Genomic DNA, 21,987 nt, shown 5'->3' on the forward strand with positions numbered 1-21,987 from the left:
TCCACTGCTCTCCCCCCCATCTACCCAGCTGGTGATGCCATCATAGAAGGCAATGACGTCGGTCGAGCACGACTTCCCCTTGGTCAATCCATACTGACTACTCCTCATAACCTTCTTCTCTTACAGTTGCTTGGAGATGGCATCCAGAAAAAGCTGTTCCAACACCTTTCCAGGGACAGAGGTGAGACTGACTGGCCTGTAGTTTCCTGGATCCTCCTTCTTGCCCTTCTTGAAGACCGGAGTGACACTGGCTATCCTCCAATCTTCACGCACCTCTCCTGTTCTCCAGGATCTTTCAAAGATGATAGAGAGCAGTTCAGCTATCACCTCTGCCAACTCCCTTAGCACACATGAATGCATCCCATGGGGACCCATGGATTTGTATGCGTTGAGCCCACTCAGACGCTCCTGAATCATTCCCTTGTCAACAAGGGGGGGAAATCTCCACTTCCCAGACTTTTTCTCCTCCCTCCAGGGTCGAGGAGTCCTCGGGGGGAGGAGTCCTTGAAGCAACAACTGAAGTAAAGAAAGCATTCAGTATGTCCGCCTTCTCAGCGTCTCCTGTTACCAGGACACCCCCCTCGTTCAGCAAGGGACCCACATTATCCCTAGTCTTCCTTTTACTGTTTACATACTTAAAAAAAAAATAAAAGCCCTTCTTATTATCTTTTATCTGTTTTGCAAGTCTCATCTCTAGGTGGGCTTTAACCCTCCTTGTCACGTCCCTGCATGCCCTGACAACAATTTTATACTCCTCCCAAGAGGACAGGCCCTTTTTCCACATTTCATAAACCTTCCTCTTCCTTTTGATCTTATCGATGAGCTCCTTGCTCACCCACGCAGGTTTCCTGCCCCCCTTCCCCGATTTCCTACTCTTAGGGACGCACGGATCCTGAAGTGCTGTTTAAATGTAGCCCAGCTCTCACATGCACCCTTGCTTTCTAGCAACCTAGCCCATGAGATACTCCCAAGCAGGTCCCGGAAGAGGTCAAAGTTGGCTCTCTGAAAGTCCAGGGTAGCAATCCTACTTTTAACCTTACTTCTTCCACCAAGTTCCATCTTGAACTCCACCATCTCATGGTTGCTGCATCCCATGCTGCTCCCAACCTTCACATCTCTAACAAGCCCACCCCTGTTGGTAAGAATAAGGTCCAGAAGCACCCCCCACCTCATCAGCTCCTCCACCACCTGCATCAGAAAATTGTCCTCAACGCATTGTAGGAACCGTTTGGACTGTGCGTGCATGGACGAGTTGCTTACCCAACAGATGTCTGGAAAACTGAAGTCCCCCATGAGAACCACTATCCGTGATCGTGAAGCTCATACCAGCTTCTTGCAGAAAGCCTCATCGGCCTCCTCCTCCTGATCTGGTAACCTGTAGTACATCCCCACAACAGTGTCCCCCATACCAGTCCACCCCTTAATTCTTACCCACAAACTCTACACTTGTCCATCACCCTCCACCAGGTGGAGATGGGTACACTCTAATTGCTCCCTCACATAAAGGGCAACCCCACCCCACCCACCCTGTTTCCCCAGCCTGTCTTTCCTGAAGAGGACATAGCCCTCCATGACTGCGTTCCAGTCATGGGAGTTGTCCCACCACGTCTGTGACTGCAACAAGATCGTGGCCCTGCAACCAAACACAAATCTCAAGCTCATCCTGTTTATTTCCCATGCTCCACGCATTGGTGTACAGGCACTTTAAGGAAGCAGCAGGCACAGTTACCACTGGAGGGATGCAAGAAGAAAAAAATTCCAGATGGGGTATTGGGATCATTACCTTCTCTGAGGAGCCCTTGGACAATCCTATGGGACAACTCAGAGGTCTTTCCCTACTTTCCCTACTATCTTCAGTGACAGCAGTGACAATTTCACCCGGCCCTTCTTTGTCACTTTTAGCTCCCCTCCCTTCCCCCATCAAACCTAGTTTAAAAATAAATGTATTTTGGTAAAGTATATAGCTGTTTGAAAGCCTACAACCTAAGATGCTCTCTCAAGCTTATTTATAGGACTTGTTTACTTATAGGACTTGTAGGATGCTCAGAATAAATCTTCAGTGTTTAGCACTACATGGCATAATCTGGCAGCTGACAAAAACCTACTGGTCTGCTTGTCATCACTGGGTTTAGCATGCAGCAAATACAGTGATGAGCATCTGGAGCATCAAAAATCAGTAGGTGCTGCTGCCCTTGAGCCACGCTATCAGCGCATAAAGGATGAGCACCAAGAGGTTAGGTAGTTCAGAGAGCAGCAGTTCCTGGCTGCTGGTCCTGGTCCCAGTCCCAAATCACCACTGTTCTTTCTGCAGCATCCAGAAATATTCAGGCCTGAAGAATCCTCAGCAATTTGCCTACAGTTACACAAGAGCTCTGTAGCAGTGCAGCTACAAAGGGGATGTCGTTGTGGGAGTCTATTACAGACCGCCTGGCCAGGACGATAGCGCCGATAAATTATTCTTTACAGAACTAAGAGAGGCCTCGAGATTAACTCCCCTTGTCCTTATGGGGGACTTCAACTTGCCAGACGTTAACTGGGAGTGCCACACAGCTGACACGAGCAAGTCCAGGAGGTTCATGAAGCACCTAGATGATAACTTCTTGGTGCAGGTGCTAACGGAGCCAACTAGGAAAGGTGCCCTCCTAGACCTGTTGCTAGAAAACAGAGAGGGTCTGGTGGGAGATGTGGTGATTGGTGGCCGCCTCGGTCATAGCGACCATGAAGTGGTTGAGTTCAAAATTTACGGTGACAGAAGGAAAAGTGCCACCAAAACCTCATCCCTAGATATGGGGAAGGCGGACTTCAGGCTGCTCGGGGAACTAGTCAGCAAGGTCCCCTGGGAAGCTGCTCTTGAAGGCCTTGATGTCCACCAGTGCTGGTCATTCTTTAAGCGATGCCTCCTAGAAGCACAAGAACAGGCAGTTCCTAAATATCGCAAGTCAGGCAGGCGCGGCAGGAGGCCGGCGTGGCTGACCAGGAACATTCTTATGGAGATTAGGCGGAAACAGAGAGTGTTTCGCTACTGGAAGGAGGGCCGGGTGTCATGGAAAGAATACAGGGATGCTGTTCGTGTTTGTAGGAAGAAAATTTGTGTGGCTAAAGCACACCTAGAGTTGAAGCTGGCTGTGTCTGTGAGAGAAAATAAAAAGGGTTTTTTAGATATGTGAATGGAAAAAGGAGAACTAAAGAATACATAGGGCTGCTCCTTGATAGGGAAGGTCTCCTCACAGACAATGACATAGGCAAAGCAGAGACGCTTAACGCCTTCTTTGCCTCTGTCTTCAATGCCGATGATGGGCTTCGGGACCCAGGGTGCCCTGAGCTGGAGGACCGGGACGGTGGGGATGACAAACTCCCAACCGACCCTGAACGTGTGCGGGATTTGCTACTCCACCTGGATCCCTACAAGTCCATGGGTCCGGATGGGATTCATCCCCGGGTGCTGAAAGAGCTGGCGGACGTCATCGTGGAACCTCTCTCAGTTATTTTTCAACAATCCTGGGATTCTGGAGAGGTCCCGGTAGACTGGAAGCTGGCAAATGTTGTGCCGATTTTCAAGAAGGGTCAGAAAGAAGACCCTAGCAATTACAGGCCTGTCAGTCTCACGTCAGTGCCTGGTAAAATCATGGAGAAGATGGTTCTTGAACTTATTGAGGCGCACCTGGGGGACAAAGCAGTCATTGGTCCCAGCCAGCATGGGTTTGTGAAGGGTAGGTCCTGCCTAACTAACCTGATTTCCTTTTATGATAAGATCACCCGTATGGTGGACCAAGGGAAACCAGCTGATGTCATTTTTTTGGACTTCAGCAAGGCTTTTGACACGGTTTCCCATAGGATCCTACTGGACAAAATGTCCACCATACAGCTAAATAAAAACATCATACGATGGGTGAGCAATTGGCTAACGGGCAGGGCCCAAAGGGTTATGGTGAATGGGGCTGCGTCAGGCTGGCGGGCGGTCACCAGTGGGGTCCCTCAAGGCTCCATTTTAGGGCTGGTACTTTTCAATATTTTTATAAACGATCTGGATGTAGGAATAGAAGGTATTTTGAGCAAGTTTGCTGATGACACCAAACTTGGCGGAGTTGTGGACTCGAATGAGGGTGGAAAGGCCTTGCAGAGGGATCTGGATAGGTTGGAGAGCTGGGCGATCGCCAACCGCATGAAGTTCAATAAGAGCAAGTGCCGGGTCCTGCACCAGGGACGGGGAAACCCTGGCTGCACGTACAGACTGGGCGATGAGACGCTGGAGAGCAGCCTAGAAGAGAGGGATCTGGGGGTCGTGGTAGACAGCAAGTTGAATATGAGCCGGCAGTGTGCCCTGGCAGCCAGGAGGGCCAACCGTGTCCTGGGGTGCATCAAGCACGGCATCGCTAGTAGGTCAAGGGAGGTGATTGTCCCGCTCTACTCTGCGCTGGTGAGGCCTCACCTTGAGTACTGTGTGCAGTTCTGGGCACCACAGTATAAAAAGGACATGAAACTGTTGGAGTGTCCAGAGGAGGGCTACGAAGACGGTGAAAGGCCTGGAGGGGAAGACGTACGAGGAACGGCTGAGGGCACCGGGCCTGTTCAGCCTGGAGAAGAGGAGGCTGAGGGGAGACCTCATCGCAACAACTTCCTCGTAAGGGGGTGTCGAGAGGCAGGAGACCTTTTCTCCATTAACACCAGTGACAGGACCCACGGGAACGGGGTTAAGCTGAGGCAGGGGAAGTTTAGGCTTGACATCAGGAGGAAGTTCTTCACAGAGAGGGTGGTTGCACACTGGAACAGGCTCCCCAGGGAAGTGGTCACTGCACCGAGCCTGTCTGAATTTAAGAAGAGATTGGACTGTGCACTTAGTCACATGGTCTGAACTTTTGGGTAGACCTGTGCGGTGTCAAGAGTTGGACTTGATGATCCTTAAGGGTCCCTTCCAACTCAGGATATTCTATGATTCTATGATTCTACTTGAGCCCAGGTCCCAGGCGTCCTTAAAATGGATAGAAATGAACTGATTAAGATTGTTACACAAAGGAAAAAAATAAAGAGTATGGAATAACTGAAGAGAAGCCTGTGTAAGGAGTGGTACAACTTAGGAACAAATAGCTGGACCAGTTCTACCAGCTAGGTGACATACACTTGCTCCCAATAGCTGAAATCTCTGAAAGGTCTCCGTACTGATGTCTAAATCAAAATAATTTTATGTTCTCATTAATCTGTGTTTGCTTACTACCAGTAACTTACATGTATATATTGGAAGTTTCATTGTGAGTTACTGAACAACTGTCAGTAATCAATTCTTCCTTAAAGTACATTACAATTTAAGATGCTGCTAAAGGAAAAAAGAACATAATGCACAGTGTTATATATACATAGCACAGGTCTGGGGAAGACATACCCCTGCTGAATGAACCATGCATTTTGGTGCCCCTGTTGTGCCTGATGAATACATGATAAAGAGAGGGTGACTAAAAGGCAGCTGTTCAAACTCCAGCTGTGGCGCCTGGTCTCCTTTCCCAGTAGCAAGGAAATCTTCTAAAAAGACACTGCATAAGAGGAGAAAAGGAAACATTTCAGTGTTGTTTTTTTCTTTAAAAAAAACAAAACAAAACATTACCCTAGCCCATATTTAAGATAACCTCTGTATCTAGTAGCTCTTTTACAATAAGCTATATACTCAAACTATGTATATTATTTTCATTCCTAGTCATTCTACTCTGTGAATTGCTTTTTGTTTCCTTTTCCTCTTAAAAAGAAGCATTAGTATCATATTGAGATGTAACACAAAATTAAGCCTAAAAATCTCCACCTATCATCAGCTGCCTGCCTTAACAGATGAAAGCAGATTCCCAGTTTGTCAGTGGAGGTTTGGCTTTAGGATAGGAGCTACACAAATGTCCGTTCATGTAATCAATGACAAGAAAACAGAATTCTCCACATTGCTTCTCACACTGTAAATGCAGCCCTGCTGTACTGAGTACTTATTAAAGCTTTAGTTTAATTTTAAATCCAGTATTATGTCTTGAAGCAGAATGGTCTTCCACTTAACTTTGAACTAGCAACTGCACCACTCTAGCCAACAAAAAAGGCTAAAAATGTCTTTCCTAGAAAAGGGTAACACAGCTCTGCCTCCCATCTTGATAAAGCCAGTAAAAAGTATCCCATGTTATAGCAGCTTGAGATGGAATAGGAAGAGGCAGAAACTGCTGCCTAGCCAATCTCCACTGCATGCAGAGGACACTTCAGTTTAAGCCTTAGTCACCTTTAATATGGCGACTGGGGTCCTAAATTAAATGCCACTCTTGCCATGGTTCCTAAAGAGAAAATAACAATCAGAATAACTAAGGGAAAGAAAGAATGGAAAAAATCCAAACTGATTTTTCCTGTGCTGTCTCATCCCATGACACATTCTGTGCTTCCTTTATTTGGAAGGGAAAGATCGTTTGAGGAACTTTTGCCTTCATTTGAGAACCGTCACACCAACAGCTGGGTTTGTGGAAGCTACACATCTACAGCAAAATACCACCTGTGCTTTCCTAATGGACCCATCTCAAGAAATCTGGCTAAATCCTAGCTTTTACAAGCTAAAGAGGTCATAAATTTTCAAGACATATCAGCATCCATCCCTAGTTCGGATAGTCTCCCGTTACCTGCTGGGAATCTTAGAGATATCTATCGTTTCTCTTGAGGAGACATATGGAATCACCACCACTTTTTTTATATCTGGAAGCCCTGGAAGGAAGAAAAAATTACTACAATTCAGTTATACAACTCAAAAGTTTTTTTTGTCCAATTGGATCATAGTGTAATGCCCTAAGGAACAGAGGTAAATCTGATGCATTGAGTATTGGATATAGTTTTAGCATTTAAGAAAACCTCAAAGTTCTGTTACTTAAGATATGATTTCCTCATTATTGTCAGCCTTTTAAAAATAAAAGCATAAATCATCAAGCTTTAGTGCTGTAACACCTCTTCAGTTGTTTTCAGCAGCACTTCACATGGGCATAGAAAGACAGCATCACCAATTCTCCTGTTCCCCCACTTACACTGCCAGCTAATTTATGCTGATAGCAGTCTCAATGTATTTAAACTAAGCAAGAAAAAGACTTAAAATTATGCAAAAAAAATGCTTTTCACTCATATCAATTCTGCAATTTTAATTGGGCATAGGAATAGTAGAAAGGAACAGGGACAGCAACAAGCAAAGGTGTCGTTTTCAGCAAAGGTGTCATTTTCAGTGACAGTGCAAGCTTTGAGCGTGCACTGAATTACAGTATAAAATTAACGGTATGTAGTGAATGGTATACCTTTTACCACACTCAGGAGCTTTTCCAAGTGGTTATGTTCTTTGCCATTGTACACAACAGCTTCAACAGAGAAGATGAGCTTAGGCTGAATTTGGGAAAATCTGTCCAGCACACCCTAAGGACAGAGAAAAACAGGTTAAAAATGAATTGCTAAAACAGGAAAATCCACTGGAGGCTTAACATAGGTCTTGTTTTAAGCAAGGAATAAGGATAAGAATTGACAAAATAATTGTTAAAAGACTGCTTGCATGTGTCCTTCACTCACCCAAGATCTTCAGGGTACAACAGGTTTGTAACCATGGATTTTGTGACCCCCACCATCCATCAACCAGTAACAAAATCACCACAGATCACAGAACATTCACTGAGGGATCAAGTTTACAAAGCTATCTAACTCAAAATTAATCTTGAGATTTAAATTTATAAACCCATCTAAAGAGAATAAGCACCTAAGTGAGATGTGGGTAGGAATAAGGCACTTACCTTACTTGAAGTCCCCCAAAATTTTATTTTCATCTTCCCACAGGTGCTCTCTATATGCCCTTGTAATCTGTCCCCAGTGCTATTTTGACAGTGTACAGAAAAACAGGGAAACAGGGAAAAAAAAGTCTTCTGGAAGATGCATTTACCATACAGCAAGGTGGCGCTTCACATGAAGTCACACCTTTGCTCTGCAATCATTAGCAAAGGAAGTCGTACCACTGATTTTTACCAGAATGACAAGATATCAAACACATACATGCCACCAACAAAAAACTAACAGTTTTTCTAGAACCCCTGGGGCAGGAAACATTCAAATGCTACATTTTTAGGTGTCCACCAGCTAAGACTGTTTCCAGTATTTTACCACAGCTATTATCACATTAGAAGAAAACCCTTGTGGCGTTTTCTTTTATTATTTTTTTTCCAGGTACACTGCAAGCAGCAGCTTACCAGAAATGGATCTTTTTGTATTCAACAGCAAGAAGCAAATCCTTTTAGTAAAAGCTCCCAGCATAGGGTGATGTTCATCCCTTTCTACACGCATTACTTGAAATATTAAGAACTACAAGATGAGTCAATACTATAAAGTTGTCAGCTAACTGCTTAAGCAGTCTCCTTCTTCCATGCTGCAAAAAATAGACTTTATATGTCTAAAAAATAGACTTTATAGACGTCATGTACTTATTCTTCCTATCAGCCTTATTATCTGTCCTGTGCATCATGCTCTACTTTGCAACCAGAATAGAGCCAAATTGGTACCAAACCAAAAAGATCAAGACAAAAAGAAAAAAATCACAATCAACACATCTCTGTTAAACTTCTTTCCAAGCTAAGCTGGTCAGGCTTGCAAGAAAGCCTACTGCAGAAGCACAGGTCCTGCCACAACTACTTCTCCATGTTGCCTCTCCAGGAAAGTTCCCTGACCACCACTGGTAAGGAACAGGGGTGCAACTAAATATAATTAGCAACTGTCTCTGCTGAACATCACTTGGACACACTTTCTCTCCTACTGCCTGAAGAAAAATGTTTTCCAGAATACAGAAAAGCATTGACACTTTTCCTCTTCCTTGTTCACATCCTTAAAAACAAAAAAAAACACCATAACAATGCATTGACACCTAACTATATCAATTACTTTTTAAAAAAATAGGCCCTGAATCAGTTTCAGCAACAGAACAGGTTTTCAAGAAACCACTAGTGTATTAACCAACAAACTCAGAAATGTATATTAACTAAAAACATTAGTCTCTAAGGGAATATGAAAGCAAATTTCCATCTGTCTCTGGTATGTCATCACCCCACTTCTTTGTAATATTTTAAAGAACTGACTAATAAGCCAGTTTACACCAAGTGTCTGTGTGTATACGCTCATGCTAAACACAGAGCATATACACCCCAGATCCATGCTGTCTGTTTAAAAAATGAAGACCAATGAGAGGACTAAGGGTACTCTAACAGAATAATGAAATCTGAAGAGAAGTGTGAATCAGACACAGAGATGACTACAATTCTCAGGGTTTTACTAATCCTGCTAACATACCCTGTTGGATTCATTTGCACTGGCAGGATCAAATCCCACAGGGCAGCTTGATTTGATATAAAGGGAATACAAGCAGATGGAACATGTAATTACTAAACTGAACTTTAATCCTACCAGATGGTTCAGCAATGAATTGCTTTCATTACAAGCTCAGGTATATCAGATATGGCTCATTCTATTTGATAGGCCTCAAATCCTGTATGAAAAATTTTGCAGGACCCCATGAATGAAGCTGCATTGACTTTGTGAGGGCTTACCAAAGGCTCCTTACACAGTTCTAAGAGAAGATCTTCTTTTTAAACTAACATATCCAGCAATCTCTTGTGCACAGGCCAAAAAGAACCAGTTTCTTGTTAGTGTACCTAAATGGATTACAGGGACTGGAGAAACAAAGCAAACGCTGCCAAGGGCAGTATTCTGTGTGGAAGAAAACTCACTGGTTCCCTGACAGCAGACATCCTGAATGCTTGCAGAGCCTTTGGACATATGGCATTCAGAGCCTGCAGTGTGTAGGCAGTTCTGAAAAGTGACATTTCTAGGATTCACAAAGTATATATATACAATTACATCTGAAATGTTGAAAATGTTCCAGTGTTTCCCAAAACACAAACAAAATCTTCATTTATATTAGCAGGACAAATGTAAGTGCACAGAAGGAAGAAGACCTACATGTATTCCTTTGGGTGGGAGCCAATATCCCTAAGGACCTCTACAGACCTGTCAAGATTTCAGGGTTTGAATTCACGTCAACACGTTGCCAAACCAAAGGAGAATAAATGATATTGATGACACTACTGCTCTAAAGCCAAGTTGCATTAAGAAAACTATCACAAAAAAAGCTGGGGACTGAAAATAACAGCGTATCAACATGGACACAACATACCAGTGCTCTGTAATGTAAGCAAAATGAACAATCTTCCCCCAGATGAGAGATCAAATCACATTTCAAAGAAGATACTCCCTACTGTCATTTTCTGAGCAAGCAAAAAATATTTGTAGAACAGATTGATCATTACATGCTGCAATGATTTTTTAAAAAACATTTTTCTTTCCCAGTGATACAATTTCAACTGTAAACCAACAGAATGCTGCTGCCCTCTAGCGCTAATCCTGAGACAGATCCACACCTTTAACCAGCTCCTGGGATTAAAACACGAGATTATGGGTATATACCACCTGAAAATGTGGGTATTTTCTGTGTTCTGCAATACACAAACAATATATTCTTCAATGCTTTCATGCTAACTTTTAGATAGTAGAAACATCCAACACTCCATTTTAAAAGTAATTTGCATGTTACTGCTTATGATGTGCTGAAAGCTATGTGAACAAAGAAGATCCCAAAAATCACCAGGACTACAGGTTGTCTGGAAATCTCCCAACAGAGTTAGCTTAAAATAATGAAACTACTTTGCTGAAAAATCATCACTGAGAATTGAAAGCACGGGTTTTCATTCAGTTTGCGGTAGCTACAAAAAGAAAACATGATGTGCTTGGCTGTGCCACATGGTGGCAGTAACACTAAAGTGACCAGAATCCATCTGCCTCTAACTTGTCACTGTCCACCACATTTGTCAAAATAACAACAATAGCTTTTTTGGAATGTCCGACAAGGCTACTCACGTTAATGCCAAAGTCTGGGGATGTTGAACTCCAGATAGCACCAATACTTGCAGCAGCCAGCATTGCTTCTACTGCATGAATGCTGTTTGGTAAATAACCTGTGGCAGAATTTGAATGGTTAAAGATGGAAGAAAACTAGAAAATATCAAAGCTAACAGAAAATATATTCTATACAATAGCCAGTTTACACAGATAAAAAAAGAGAACTGAATGCTGAAGCATCCTGTAACTCCACAAGTTTGTCACAGCCATACTGCCCTCCTTCAAAGTCTAACCAGTGACACAATCAATTATACAGAATTCCATTTATAAAAAGTTGTATCAGATTTTATAACTACAGACTTACTCTCAATTTACAAAAGTTTCTGCTTAATTAATGAGACTTTCAGGATAAGAGGGTGGCACACTGAAGAGAGGAACTGTCAGACTGAATAGGCTACGTGGAGACTAAGAGCACATGCAGGGCAGCGCATCAAAACGTAGCCATTAGGAAAAGCATCTGGAATAAAACAGTATAAATATTCAGCCATGCTTAGAAAGGCAGGGATCTCAAAATAAACCAAATTTGGCTAACTGTTGATCTTGTAAGGTTCTCTTATGCAACCAGGTCACATCAGAGATGCCTCTCGCATTCCTTCAATACTTTCTGTACTCAGCTATTTACATCACCTGTAGAAAGATAAACGTTTCATTGCTTCCTTAGCAGAAATGACAAAGAACACTCTAAACAGATCAGGTGACTTTTACACCTGGCTTCATTCTAATTTTAATCAACATATGACTCAATACACACAGTGCATCTGAAAGCAACAGTCTTTGTGTGAACAGACGTATGAAGGAGGGCAGACAGTTCAAGTTTTTGCTTTACATTTGAAGTCTGTATGTTCAAAAGCAGAGATTCAGCTTTCCATGGCTAAACTTTGTCTGGTATACACTGCCAGAATCTTAAACAAACGAGCAAAACCAGCATCTCAGCTGATAAGGAGGGAACATGGTAGGACAAGCCCTTGAACATTCCTATACAAACGTGGCTCTTCAGATTTATCATCAGCTTGCAGCAAGTTTTCAACATTGAAATTCACTTTATCAAGGTGCACAGACAAAATGAAATTCAAGTTAGTCAGTCTTTCAGCGGGTTCAATTTGAACAACTCTCCAGAAAGCCAGCTACATGACTGAGATTGACTCTCATCTTAGCAGAATCCAACCCACAAATTAATAAATTGCAACTGAAATTTACACTTAAACTACCTTAAAACTGGTCAAAGATGTGAAATTTCAGATAATTATTTTTAAGCAACTGAAAGATGTCAGAGTACTTTGAACAGGCCTAATTATTTAGACAACTATTTAGAATTTAGTGTTTGAAAGCAAGTTTAAGTGGCCTTAAAATGCTTCTTAAGCCATTTTACAAAACTGTTGCACGCTGGCAGATCCTGGACTTCAGTGCAAGTTGCAGGTGCTGCAGCAGTATCTACCAGGCAGCAAAAACTCACTGGGACAAAAACTCACTATGAAAGATATTTACAAAAGTACTTTTAGTGACAGGAACTAAGATCATAGATCTTAATAGAAGTTTGTTATGTTTTAACTTTATCAAGAAGGTACTTTGCCAGTTAGTCTACACAGCTTGAATATCTATCCTTTTTCAACTTTGAAAAAAGATTATAGAACTATACATTTTTTCTTTATCATGATTCAAAATCCGTGAAATTGGTTTTTTAAACCAGCTTGATAATTTCAGCTGTGCTTTTGGGAGTAGCAACTTTGAAAAATAGTACTACAATGCATACGCAACAGTTTCTTTAAAAATCACAACTGAATAAAAAGCCCATACCATGTTAAGATGTAAATTACTCCTGATCTGCATAGTTTGTGGTGTTTTGTTCAGTAAAGTTCTTAAGCACATAAAGTGCAGCAAAGCCTCTAGCCCATAAAGGCGCATTTATTTTGCTATTTCTTCCCTAGTGTCAATGTTTACAACAAAAAGTAGTACAGTACCACAAAATTTGTTTTGTTTTGGTGTTTTGTTTTTAAAGAGAAGCCTCCATCCCAGAGCAATAATTTGAAGTATATGAAGCAGCCTAAACCATGGTCGTGTGTGATGGTAACTGTTTTTTTTTTTTTTTAACTGATGCCAATTAATTCCAATGAGCATTTCTTGGAGAGGGTTATCAGCAGGCCAGACAACAATGAAAACTAGATGTCTCTCCAAACTTCAGAACTGGTTGATTACCTTGCTAGAGTTTACAACATCTCTTATATGCAAGTTCTCTTCACTCTTCCTTCAAAAGCCCTCAGGGAAAGTACATAAGTCTGCTTATTATTGCAAACCAGAAAATTAAATCATTATTTCCACTTGTCAGTTGGCTTAGAAGTGGCATTTGAGCATATCATCCGAAACTGCCAAAAGGTATGAAGCATGTAAGGCAACTTAGTCTGCATTTCTACACCTTTATCTGATCACTGCAGGCATACAGCCTGTTCTTCAGGATTTTCACTTACTTGTCATAATGCCCAACACCAAGTAGCACAAATAAAAGTGTGGTTGTTCTACAATGAGATCCATAAAAACAAATGAAAAAACTTTCATGAGAAAACCTGTGACAAATCTCTAAGCACTGCAAGTGATATCTTACCAACACTGTATACATTTATATATATATATATTTTTTTTTTTAAGAAGCACTTAGACCCTGATCTGTTCTGGACAGCATCTGCAGTCAGTTACAACTTATTTGATCTAGCATATGCTGAAATTAAATTTACATGTTCATTTACACTACAGTACTCAAAATAGGTGAAAACTATAGTCTAAAAATTCCTGGTGTAGTCATGTTGTCAAGAGTCTTAATTTCCTCAAAGTGCTGAGAATATGCTCCATGAAAGCATCTAATGCCTCGAAGCACAACATGCACTCAAAAGCAGAGGCATCCAACCATTTCTAGTTATCTGAATGAAGAAAACTTTGACCCTGCATTGAAGATTTAGCTCAACCCTTGACAGAATGCATCCAGACAAATGGAAGTAGGGACCTGTAACTGAAGTACCTTCTCCATGGTTCATACTATTCATCTAGCTCTCAAGCTTAAGAGACCAGACTTCCAAGTTTCCCTTTCTGATGTTAATGCAAGATTTCATACTGGGAAGATTTTAAAATGGCCATCCTACACAGCATTGCTGTGGCCTGACACTATTAGTAACATGCTAATCTTCTTACAAAACTAGCTTTAAAACCCACATAAGCAAGCAGGGCTAAGACAGTTACTATAGATAAAATACCAGCTTTAAACAATGTAATTCATTGACATTTTGTTTGGGAGTTTGTGTGTGAACACATGGAGAAGATTAGTTTGTTTCACAGCTGACTTGTAATTGAATGGCTGTAAAAGCTGGTTATAGGATGACAGAAGCAACATACCTGGAGACTAAAACCACAGGTACTCCCAGCTTTACTTTATTCTTGCTGTAGTCATTGTTATTGGCCAAATAGATGGCTATGGGGAGACCACAAGCCCTCCACATTTGGACTTCTGTAGCTTGGATTACGTATTGTATCTGTCTCTTCAACTGTTCAAGCATCACTGACAGCATTAGATGTCTTTAGAAGAGATGTTTCACTACACATCTGCTTCAGTTATGTTTACTATTAAGTGCTATCTCCTTAGTAATGGAAATGGAAAATTAGGAAGAAACCAAGCTGAAAAAAAGTGCTGACGCTGCTGCTTGTCCACCCACATTCACCCACCTCCAACTTTAACATACTATTACTGGTATGATATAACTACAAACTGTATTGAACAAACTAGGGGATATGTTAAGTACAGTTAAACTTAGAGGCGTTAAAGAACAGAAATTCACAAGAAAACACAGTGCCAATGCTCTTGTTTATAACTCTAACAACTCCAGATTTTAAGTGATTTTAAGCAAAAGTGGCAACAAAGGGCATCAGAACCTGGCAGGCTGACTAGGTATTACACAACTAAAACAAAAAGAGTAAAAATATCTCCCTTCTATTTAAAAGAAGACTTTTCAGAAGTAAAAGCATGCCCCACATTACACTGCTATAAGCTATGTGAAGAATCACCCTTCCTTCTGCCATCTGCTAAGAGCTTTGGAACAAATTAGGTCCCAATAGATTTTGGCAAGCTTTGGAGAGCCTCATCTTTAGTACCACAAGCGGGTGTATGATTCAAGCTTTCCCACCCAACACTTAACATCTCTCCCCCATGTCAATCTGGGATTTGGAGAACAGTCAGTAGTTTCAGCCTCCCACTGTGATGTCACACTTCAGCTCTTCCAAGGACTGCCAATATCCTCTGGCATAGGAGAGAGATCTATGAAAGAAGTTCAGACCCAACTTAAATGTCTGTGTGTACATAGCTAGATTGCTATACAAAATACAAGATCTCCTGATTTCTTCCAGATGGAAAGCTGCTCTCCCTAGGTATGGGCAGCTGCCCAAGGCAATGCAATCTGTCAAGGTCAGAAGTCTTGGGCACCAGGGGAGGGGAAGGGGAACTGTGCAACAGCTCAAGTGTTGGGAGCTGGTACAGGTTCATCTGACTGGGGATTACAAGGAGAGTCTCTCACCAGTCAGAGTTAACAGGGCAGAGCAAGCTAAAAAAAGATACAAGAATTGCCCATGGTTCATATAATTTTTTTTTTTATTTTTATTTTTTCCCCTCAATCTGTTTGCTGCTTGTTGTTTGTTTTAACAACAGAAATGTCACTGGATAGCCAGAGACTGTGCCTGCTCATAAAAATCATTGAACGTCAGGGTTCCCACTGGAGTCACACACACATTTTCTCCTGTGAGAACAGGATGCTGAAGTGCAGTTAAATCCTGACCTTTATGTGTAAGGAAGCACTGACATCAATGATGATTTGTCAACAGAAATTTGGATTGCTACCTCCTGCAGGTAGTCTGTTAATTTAGTTTTAATTTAGAGGTGAGCCAGCTGCCAAAACAAACAAGATTCAAGAATCAGCTAGCCTCCGGTTGTGCTAAGCAAAAATGCTCGTTAACTAAAAGGAGCTATTAAAGTTATGAAGACATTATTAGTATGGTTATCACTGACTACATTTCAATAGCATGTTCTCTTCTCCAGCTACAGAGCACATTTCTCCTCTATATTATACTCTAAGAGCTACTCACCAAATGAGCACAAAATAACACCATTATTTTTGCCTTCTTTTCTAAATGTAGCATTTCTAACTGGTTTTGATAAGAGTTCTAGCAGTTAATCAGGTTGTGAACAGAACTTTAATTTGCAAACACAATCTAATGAAGATAAAACTCTTTAACCTTAACCCAGAATGACCCATTTAATGGGCACGCATCAGATCATACTTAAACATTAATATCAGCTCCACTATCCAGTAGCCCCACTGTACTATCTTCCAGAGATAAAAATCTCCGACAAAACCAGTAGTTACTTTTCTGCATTGCTCCACTACATTCTGAGTATATCGCCATGTTATAGTAATTGAAACTGGTACATAGCCTGCTTCTTGTCACTTACGCATGAGACTTAATCTGTTGTGTTAGCATAACCAGCAATATGCACAGAACTGTTTTGAGATCTCTCATAACTTTTTTTTAAAACTTATTTACATTTACAAAACAATACAGAGTAGTGTATTAAAGCTCCATAAGCAGTCTGCAACATATTCTTTTTTACACATCCTGAGTAACTTCTTTGCAAAAAATCACAAAAAAAGGAACACATTAACACATTCAGTGCTCCATGAAGACAGACCGTGTTTACAGAAAACATTAAAAGTGGTCAACAAAAACATGACTGACTGGTTTCATGATGTCCAGGTTTCTAGTTCTACGAATGATTAGATACTGTTTTGCCAACATCATTGGGGCAAATTTAAAAAAATGCAACCCACTTATCATTTGATGTATACAGCAGAGGACATAGTAAGCAACACCATACATTTAAGTTCTAAAAACCCAAACTTTGTGGAGCATAAGTCGTCCTATTCATTATTCTGGTTTTAGACAGAGGCTGTTGCTCCTCAAGAAGTTATCAGTATGAATGTGATAGCGTTACGATTGAAAATGAAACAAAATTAAAGCATCAATTTACTCTTCATTCAGGCAAGCCTTCCTGACTTGGCTAGATGGTTCATACTACATTAACAATTTGATTCTAATTCTGTGTAGAAAAGGCAAGCCCCTAGTTATGATAATTAAACTCTGCAGTTACCAGTTCAGCAGAACACTCATACCACATACATGTAGTATGAGACCTCTTGAGTATATTTTACATCCCCATTTGCGGGTCATATTTACATGTGCAGTAAAAGATAATAATGCATACCCTTCTGATTTTGAAGGCATTGGCTCAAGTTCTGGTTTGTAACTTGCAGAAAAACAAACCAAGCCGTTTCATCACTTCAGGTTTGCACCATATAAAAATTTACACAGACCTAGGATAACTGCCAAATATTGCTCAAGGAACATGTGGTTCCAGTAGTAAGATGGATGAGCACATCAGCACAACTACCAGGTAGGCGTCAGGGAACTTCAAGGATACTGCAGTTTGGACTTGCACCACACTGACAAAATTACAGAGAATATGTTACAGAGTATGAGAAGCACAGCTATGGAACAGATCAACTGCAAGATCATAAGCAGCAATTCAGGATGAATGGACTGAAGCCAACTTGAGTAACTCCTGTCTGTGCCCGGACTGCATACTGTATAAATTGTTTGTAAGACAAAAAACTGTTTATTTGGAAAAGTCTGCACAACAGTCTTATGACAGGACAAAGACCCTTCAATTACTCCAAAAAATACCAAGTTACTACTGAAAGGATAATACAGCTCTAACTGCTAAGCCTAGCACTGGAACAACATAAAAAGTTATCACACTTCAGCTGTTCACTGCCACCGTTCTGCTGGAAGCCACTACTCCCAAAAGCACTGGTGGCAGAAGGCAGTGTCTAGTCCTCAAGAAATGCAGTTCACAGTGCTGCACATTACCTGGAGCTGTAGGGACAGTAATCGCCAGCTGGCACCAGAACAAACAGCCTGGGACCATAATTTCCAAGATTGCCAGTGTGAACCTACCCAACCTTGTGAGTCAAGGATCAACTAGATGTAAAGTCTCCATCACTTCTGCTTCGATGGAGCACTTAGAGCTTCACAAATTAAGTTGTTTTTTTTTTTTTTTTTTATGTCCCTCTGCAGTGCTTGAGAACAGGCAGGCTACTCCAGGTTCCTTCCCCCTAGAAGCATACTTCACACAAACCAAAAAGGGATAAGAGCCTTTTCTTTAGAATGTTTCAGTGAAGCAGTATTTCATAAATACATTTTTATAACTCTACTCATTTGTATATTTTAAGAAAATTTTACCTCCTCTCCTTTAAAAACAAACAAAAAAAAAACTTACCCACAACTCTGTCTCCCACTTTTACTCCCATCTTCCTCATGGCTGCAGCATACAAAGCTACAGATTGTCTCAGTTCTTCAAAAGTAACTTTCAAGATTTCTTCTTTCCCTTCCCCTGAGAAAACAAGATTTATTAAAACAACCAAATTCTACACTGCAACCCAGAGTCAGTACAAGTAGCTAATTCTGGAAGGAAAACTTATGACTTTCAGTATGTTTTTTTTTTTTTTTTTAAACATCTGTGTTTGCCAGCATACCACAAACCAAATAAACTGAACTGGACTCCATGCACCTCTGAGAGATCTGCAGGGTATTTTCATTTTTGTGCTGAATGTCAGATGTTACATAAGATGTTAATAAATCATTCATGAAACAAAATGAACAAAACAAATGTTATGAAAGACAAAGTTTGTCATCTTAGAGGCTCTGTACTTCTTCAACTTGACTGCAAAACCACGCAAATCATTGGGCCCATCCTATTTCCAGTATCCAGCATTTCTCATGAAAACATGTCAAGAACGTAGCCACAAAAATGCACTGCATGCCCTGGTACAGCAGGTCTTTGAAGAACAGCTCCAGTCATTATTTTCATTAATCAGGGAACAGTATTTTTACCATTATATTTCCACCCATGTAAATTTAGATCTACAAGACAGCAGGTGCTGATGGGAAGCAGTACAGAAGTCAATAAAACACATACTTCATAAGCTGAGCAGGGCAGGTCTAAAAATTCTCTTTTCTGTTGCTCTAGGGGAACGCAGGATTCTGATCTCACTTTGTGATTAAAGACCCTGGGAGAAAGGAGTTGCAAATAAGAGACTGACAGTGGGAGACTGTACTAAATGAAATTGTTTAGCAAAGTTATGCTTCCATTCCCATGCCCTATTACACCCACAGAGCTCCCACAGAATCACCCCTAGTGATTTCAGGAACCTGACACAGGTTCTCTAAACACCACTCTGATCTAGCAGTGATTGGTTAATGAAAAATACTCTGACTTAAGAGAGCCTAAGAAGATTAATTACAGCAGAAGGTCATGAAAAGAGACACAGGTACAGGCCTGTTCCCTGAAGAGAAAGAAGTGTGTTTGCTACTCAGGCACTGACATAGTATACACCTGTATCAGCTGAATTTCTCTGTTTGGTATTATCTATTTTTGGTATCATCCACTACAACCCATAACTTCCTAACAGGAAACAAGATCTCCAAGAGACAATGTCATCACTTATCAAACCAAAAAACTAACTAAGTTGCTAATATTTCCTTCAATATTTTGAACTGCAAGTATTTAACTCCACTTTTCCTCAAATTACACACTTAACATTAACAGAAGTCAATCCCATTACAGCTACATACCCTTAGAACTGAGTTACTGATCAGTGTTTGGTTTTCAGCTATTGCACAAGATGTATTTAAACAACTACATTGAGGTTTTTCCAATTAAGTAATACTTAAGAAGCTTTTCTAATGACATCAAAATTTGAAAGCTCATCACTTCGAAGCCAGCTTCGTGTTAGAAGCCTCATTTCTATCCAGCTTCAGCAGAAAGTTCTTATTACATCAAAATCAGGTCATAGATTTTCCTATTCTCTCTAATTTGGAGTTGTTTTGTATATATATAATCAGAGAAGTTTCTTTCAATATCTCTAAATAGTAAAACAACTGATAAGTTTTTCTTTCAGTGCTAAAATACAAAATACAGCTCTGCTGTCTTATGTAGCTGTTAAAAACAGTCAGAACAACAGGAATACGCATGTAATTCAACAACTGATCTCCATACCTCAGAAGTCAGAAGCTAGGACTTAATACCCGCTCAATCCATCCATGTTTTTGTATAGCTTGTTCTGCTAATAAGCTACGAGGCTGTTTTGTTTATTGTTAAGCTATTACAAAGAATCACCTCTTGGTCACTATTACAAGGATAAGGCCCGGCAAAAGGGAAGCTCAAAATACAAGTCTGTAGGGCAATGCTCTGATAAACCCGCACAGAGGCTAATCCCATCTAACGTATTAGAATATACATATATATATGTTTTAAGTTACCAAAGTTAGCAGATTTATGGAAGGGTCTTAAGAATTACAATCTTCATTATAAGGACACCTGGATTTTAGTGACTTACACCTTCTCCAGAATAACAACAAAAATAAGTAAGACTGAGCTTCAGAGCTCCAGAAAAGTGGAATTCCAGCTCTCCCATGCAAGTAACTGTCCTTTCCTTCCTCCCTGCACTGTCACAACTACAGGGAATTCCTACCTATGTCACATGTACTCCTTAGTATTTCTGAGATAAAAGGCATAGGAAGAGGGTGGGAAGGACTGTATCAAGCAGTGCCAAAATCCTCCCAAAGGCATGTTAGGCAAGTGTTTATGACAAACACAAAATAATAGCTCAAATACTGAGTGATGTTAAACACAGCATCATCTTTACTACCTTAAGACAGTTAAGCACATTCTCAGAAGAAAACTTCATTTGCTTTGCCAAGGACTTTTCAGAACTATCTACGTTCCCGGACCTTATTTTCCTGTTTTCTTTTTTTTTTTTTTGAGGATCTGTATCACTCATTCTGCAGAGATGATACCTTTATTTTCTTCTTTTCTCCTCACCCAGGCCAGTTTATTTCAAGGTTTATAAAAATACATGTTGTTTTAACGGCCAGCACATATGAACTATAAAAAAAAAAAAAAAACAAAACAAGAAAGCCGTGAATTCTTACTCACTTGCTGCATACAGTGCAATCTTGTCATTGTCTTTGTGCTTCAGAAGATTTTCTGCATAGTTCAGACGGCTACCTTTAAACCATTCTGGGACATCTGCAATGCTTTTGGACGTATCAACCACCTGAAGAAAAAACGTAATACATTGATGCAAAAAACTAGTATCATTTCTACAGATATATGCTAATTAATTCCAAGCAAGGACAATTCCTCCCAGTTTGCAGATAGCAAGCAGACACCAGATCTATTAATACAGGCCTAGAAATACGACTGATTTGTCGAGCAAAGACATTGTTAGAACAAGGCTGAAAAAGTTCCTCACTGACAGCTCTACCTTCACACCAGCCTTAAATACACAAGCAAGCCAAAATACTACATCTATAGCAAGATGTGCACACCACAGGGCACGCTGGGGTCCTGTGCGGGGACATACAGAGCAGTGACTGAGCTACAGCACGTTGCAGCCTCCCTCTTATAAAAGCCAAAGCATAAGAATACTGAGTGCCCTGTCTCCCCCAGCATGAGTTACTTAGTACAGAGCCCAACATTAGGAACATTGACAGTGGTAACTGATCCAAGTCTGGATATGTGGACTGTATAGTCAAATATAGCTGAAGATAGAGCTTTTTATTCTATTTCTCTCTATATATATTTACATGTAAGATAAATTTGCAATAAGCATTTCAGTACCACACAGCTTCATTCAGAGCACAAAAGCTCTACTGGTCTCTACAACCAACAAGAGTTGTACTACAAATAGAGTACACATTTCTACCATACCTCATTTGCCATTTTCTAATAAGATGGTCCCGCAACCTAGTAACCCCATGTTAAAAGTAATTTCCCATTTAGGAAAAAGGCACACAAAACATGTGATAAACAGAAGGCCCCAAAACATATTCAGGTGAAACAACTCCCCCATCTTGAAATAA

General features: G+C 40.8%; 1 protein-coding gene across 2 annotated transcripts in view; it reads right to left on the reverse strand.

The window, feature by feature from the left end:
• The window catches only part of AACS (acetoacetyl-CoA synthetase), a 45,851-nt gene that overhangs the window by 16,555 nt on the left and 7,309 nt on the right, over positions 1-21,987 (reverse strand). For both annotated transcript variants that reach the window (XM_027469897.3, XM_027469896.3), the window contains exons 3-8: positions 21,059-21,179; positions 18,341-18,454; positions 10,933-11,030; positions 7,287-7,401; positions 6,630-6,711; positions 5,378-5,525 (exon numbers count right to left, since the gene is read on the reverse strand). In XM_027469897.3, coding sequence (XP_027325698.1) covers positions 5,378-5,525; positions 6,630-6,711; positions 7,287-7,401; positions 10,933-11,030; positions 18,341-18,454; positions 21,059-21,179 — 678 coding nt within the window. The remainder of the gene's footprint in view (positions 1-5,377; positions 5,526-6,629; positions 6,712-7,286; positions 7,402-10,932; positions 11,031-18,340; positions 18,455-21,058; positions 21,180-21,987) is intronic.

The sequence above is a fragment of the Anas platyrhynchos genome, chromosome 16 (genome assembly GCF_047663525.1).
Source record: "Anas platyrhynchos isolate ZD024472 breed Pekin duck chromosome 16, IASCAAS_PekinDuck_T2T, whole genome shotgun sequence".
In the NCBI taxonomy this organism is placed as follows: Eukaryota; Metazoa; Chordata; class Aves; order Anseriformes; family Anatidae; genus Anas; species Anas platyrhynchos.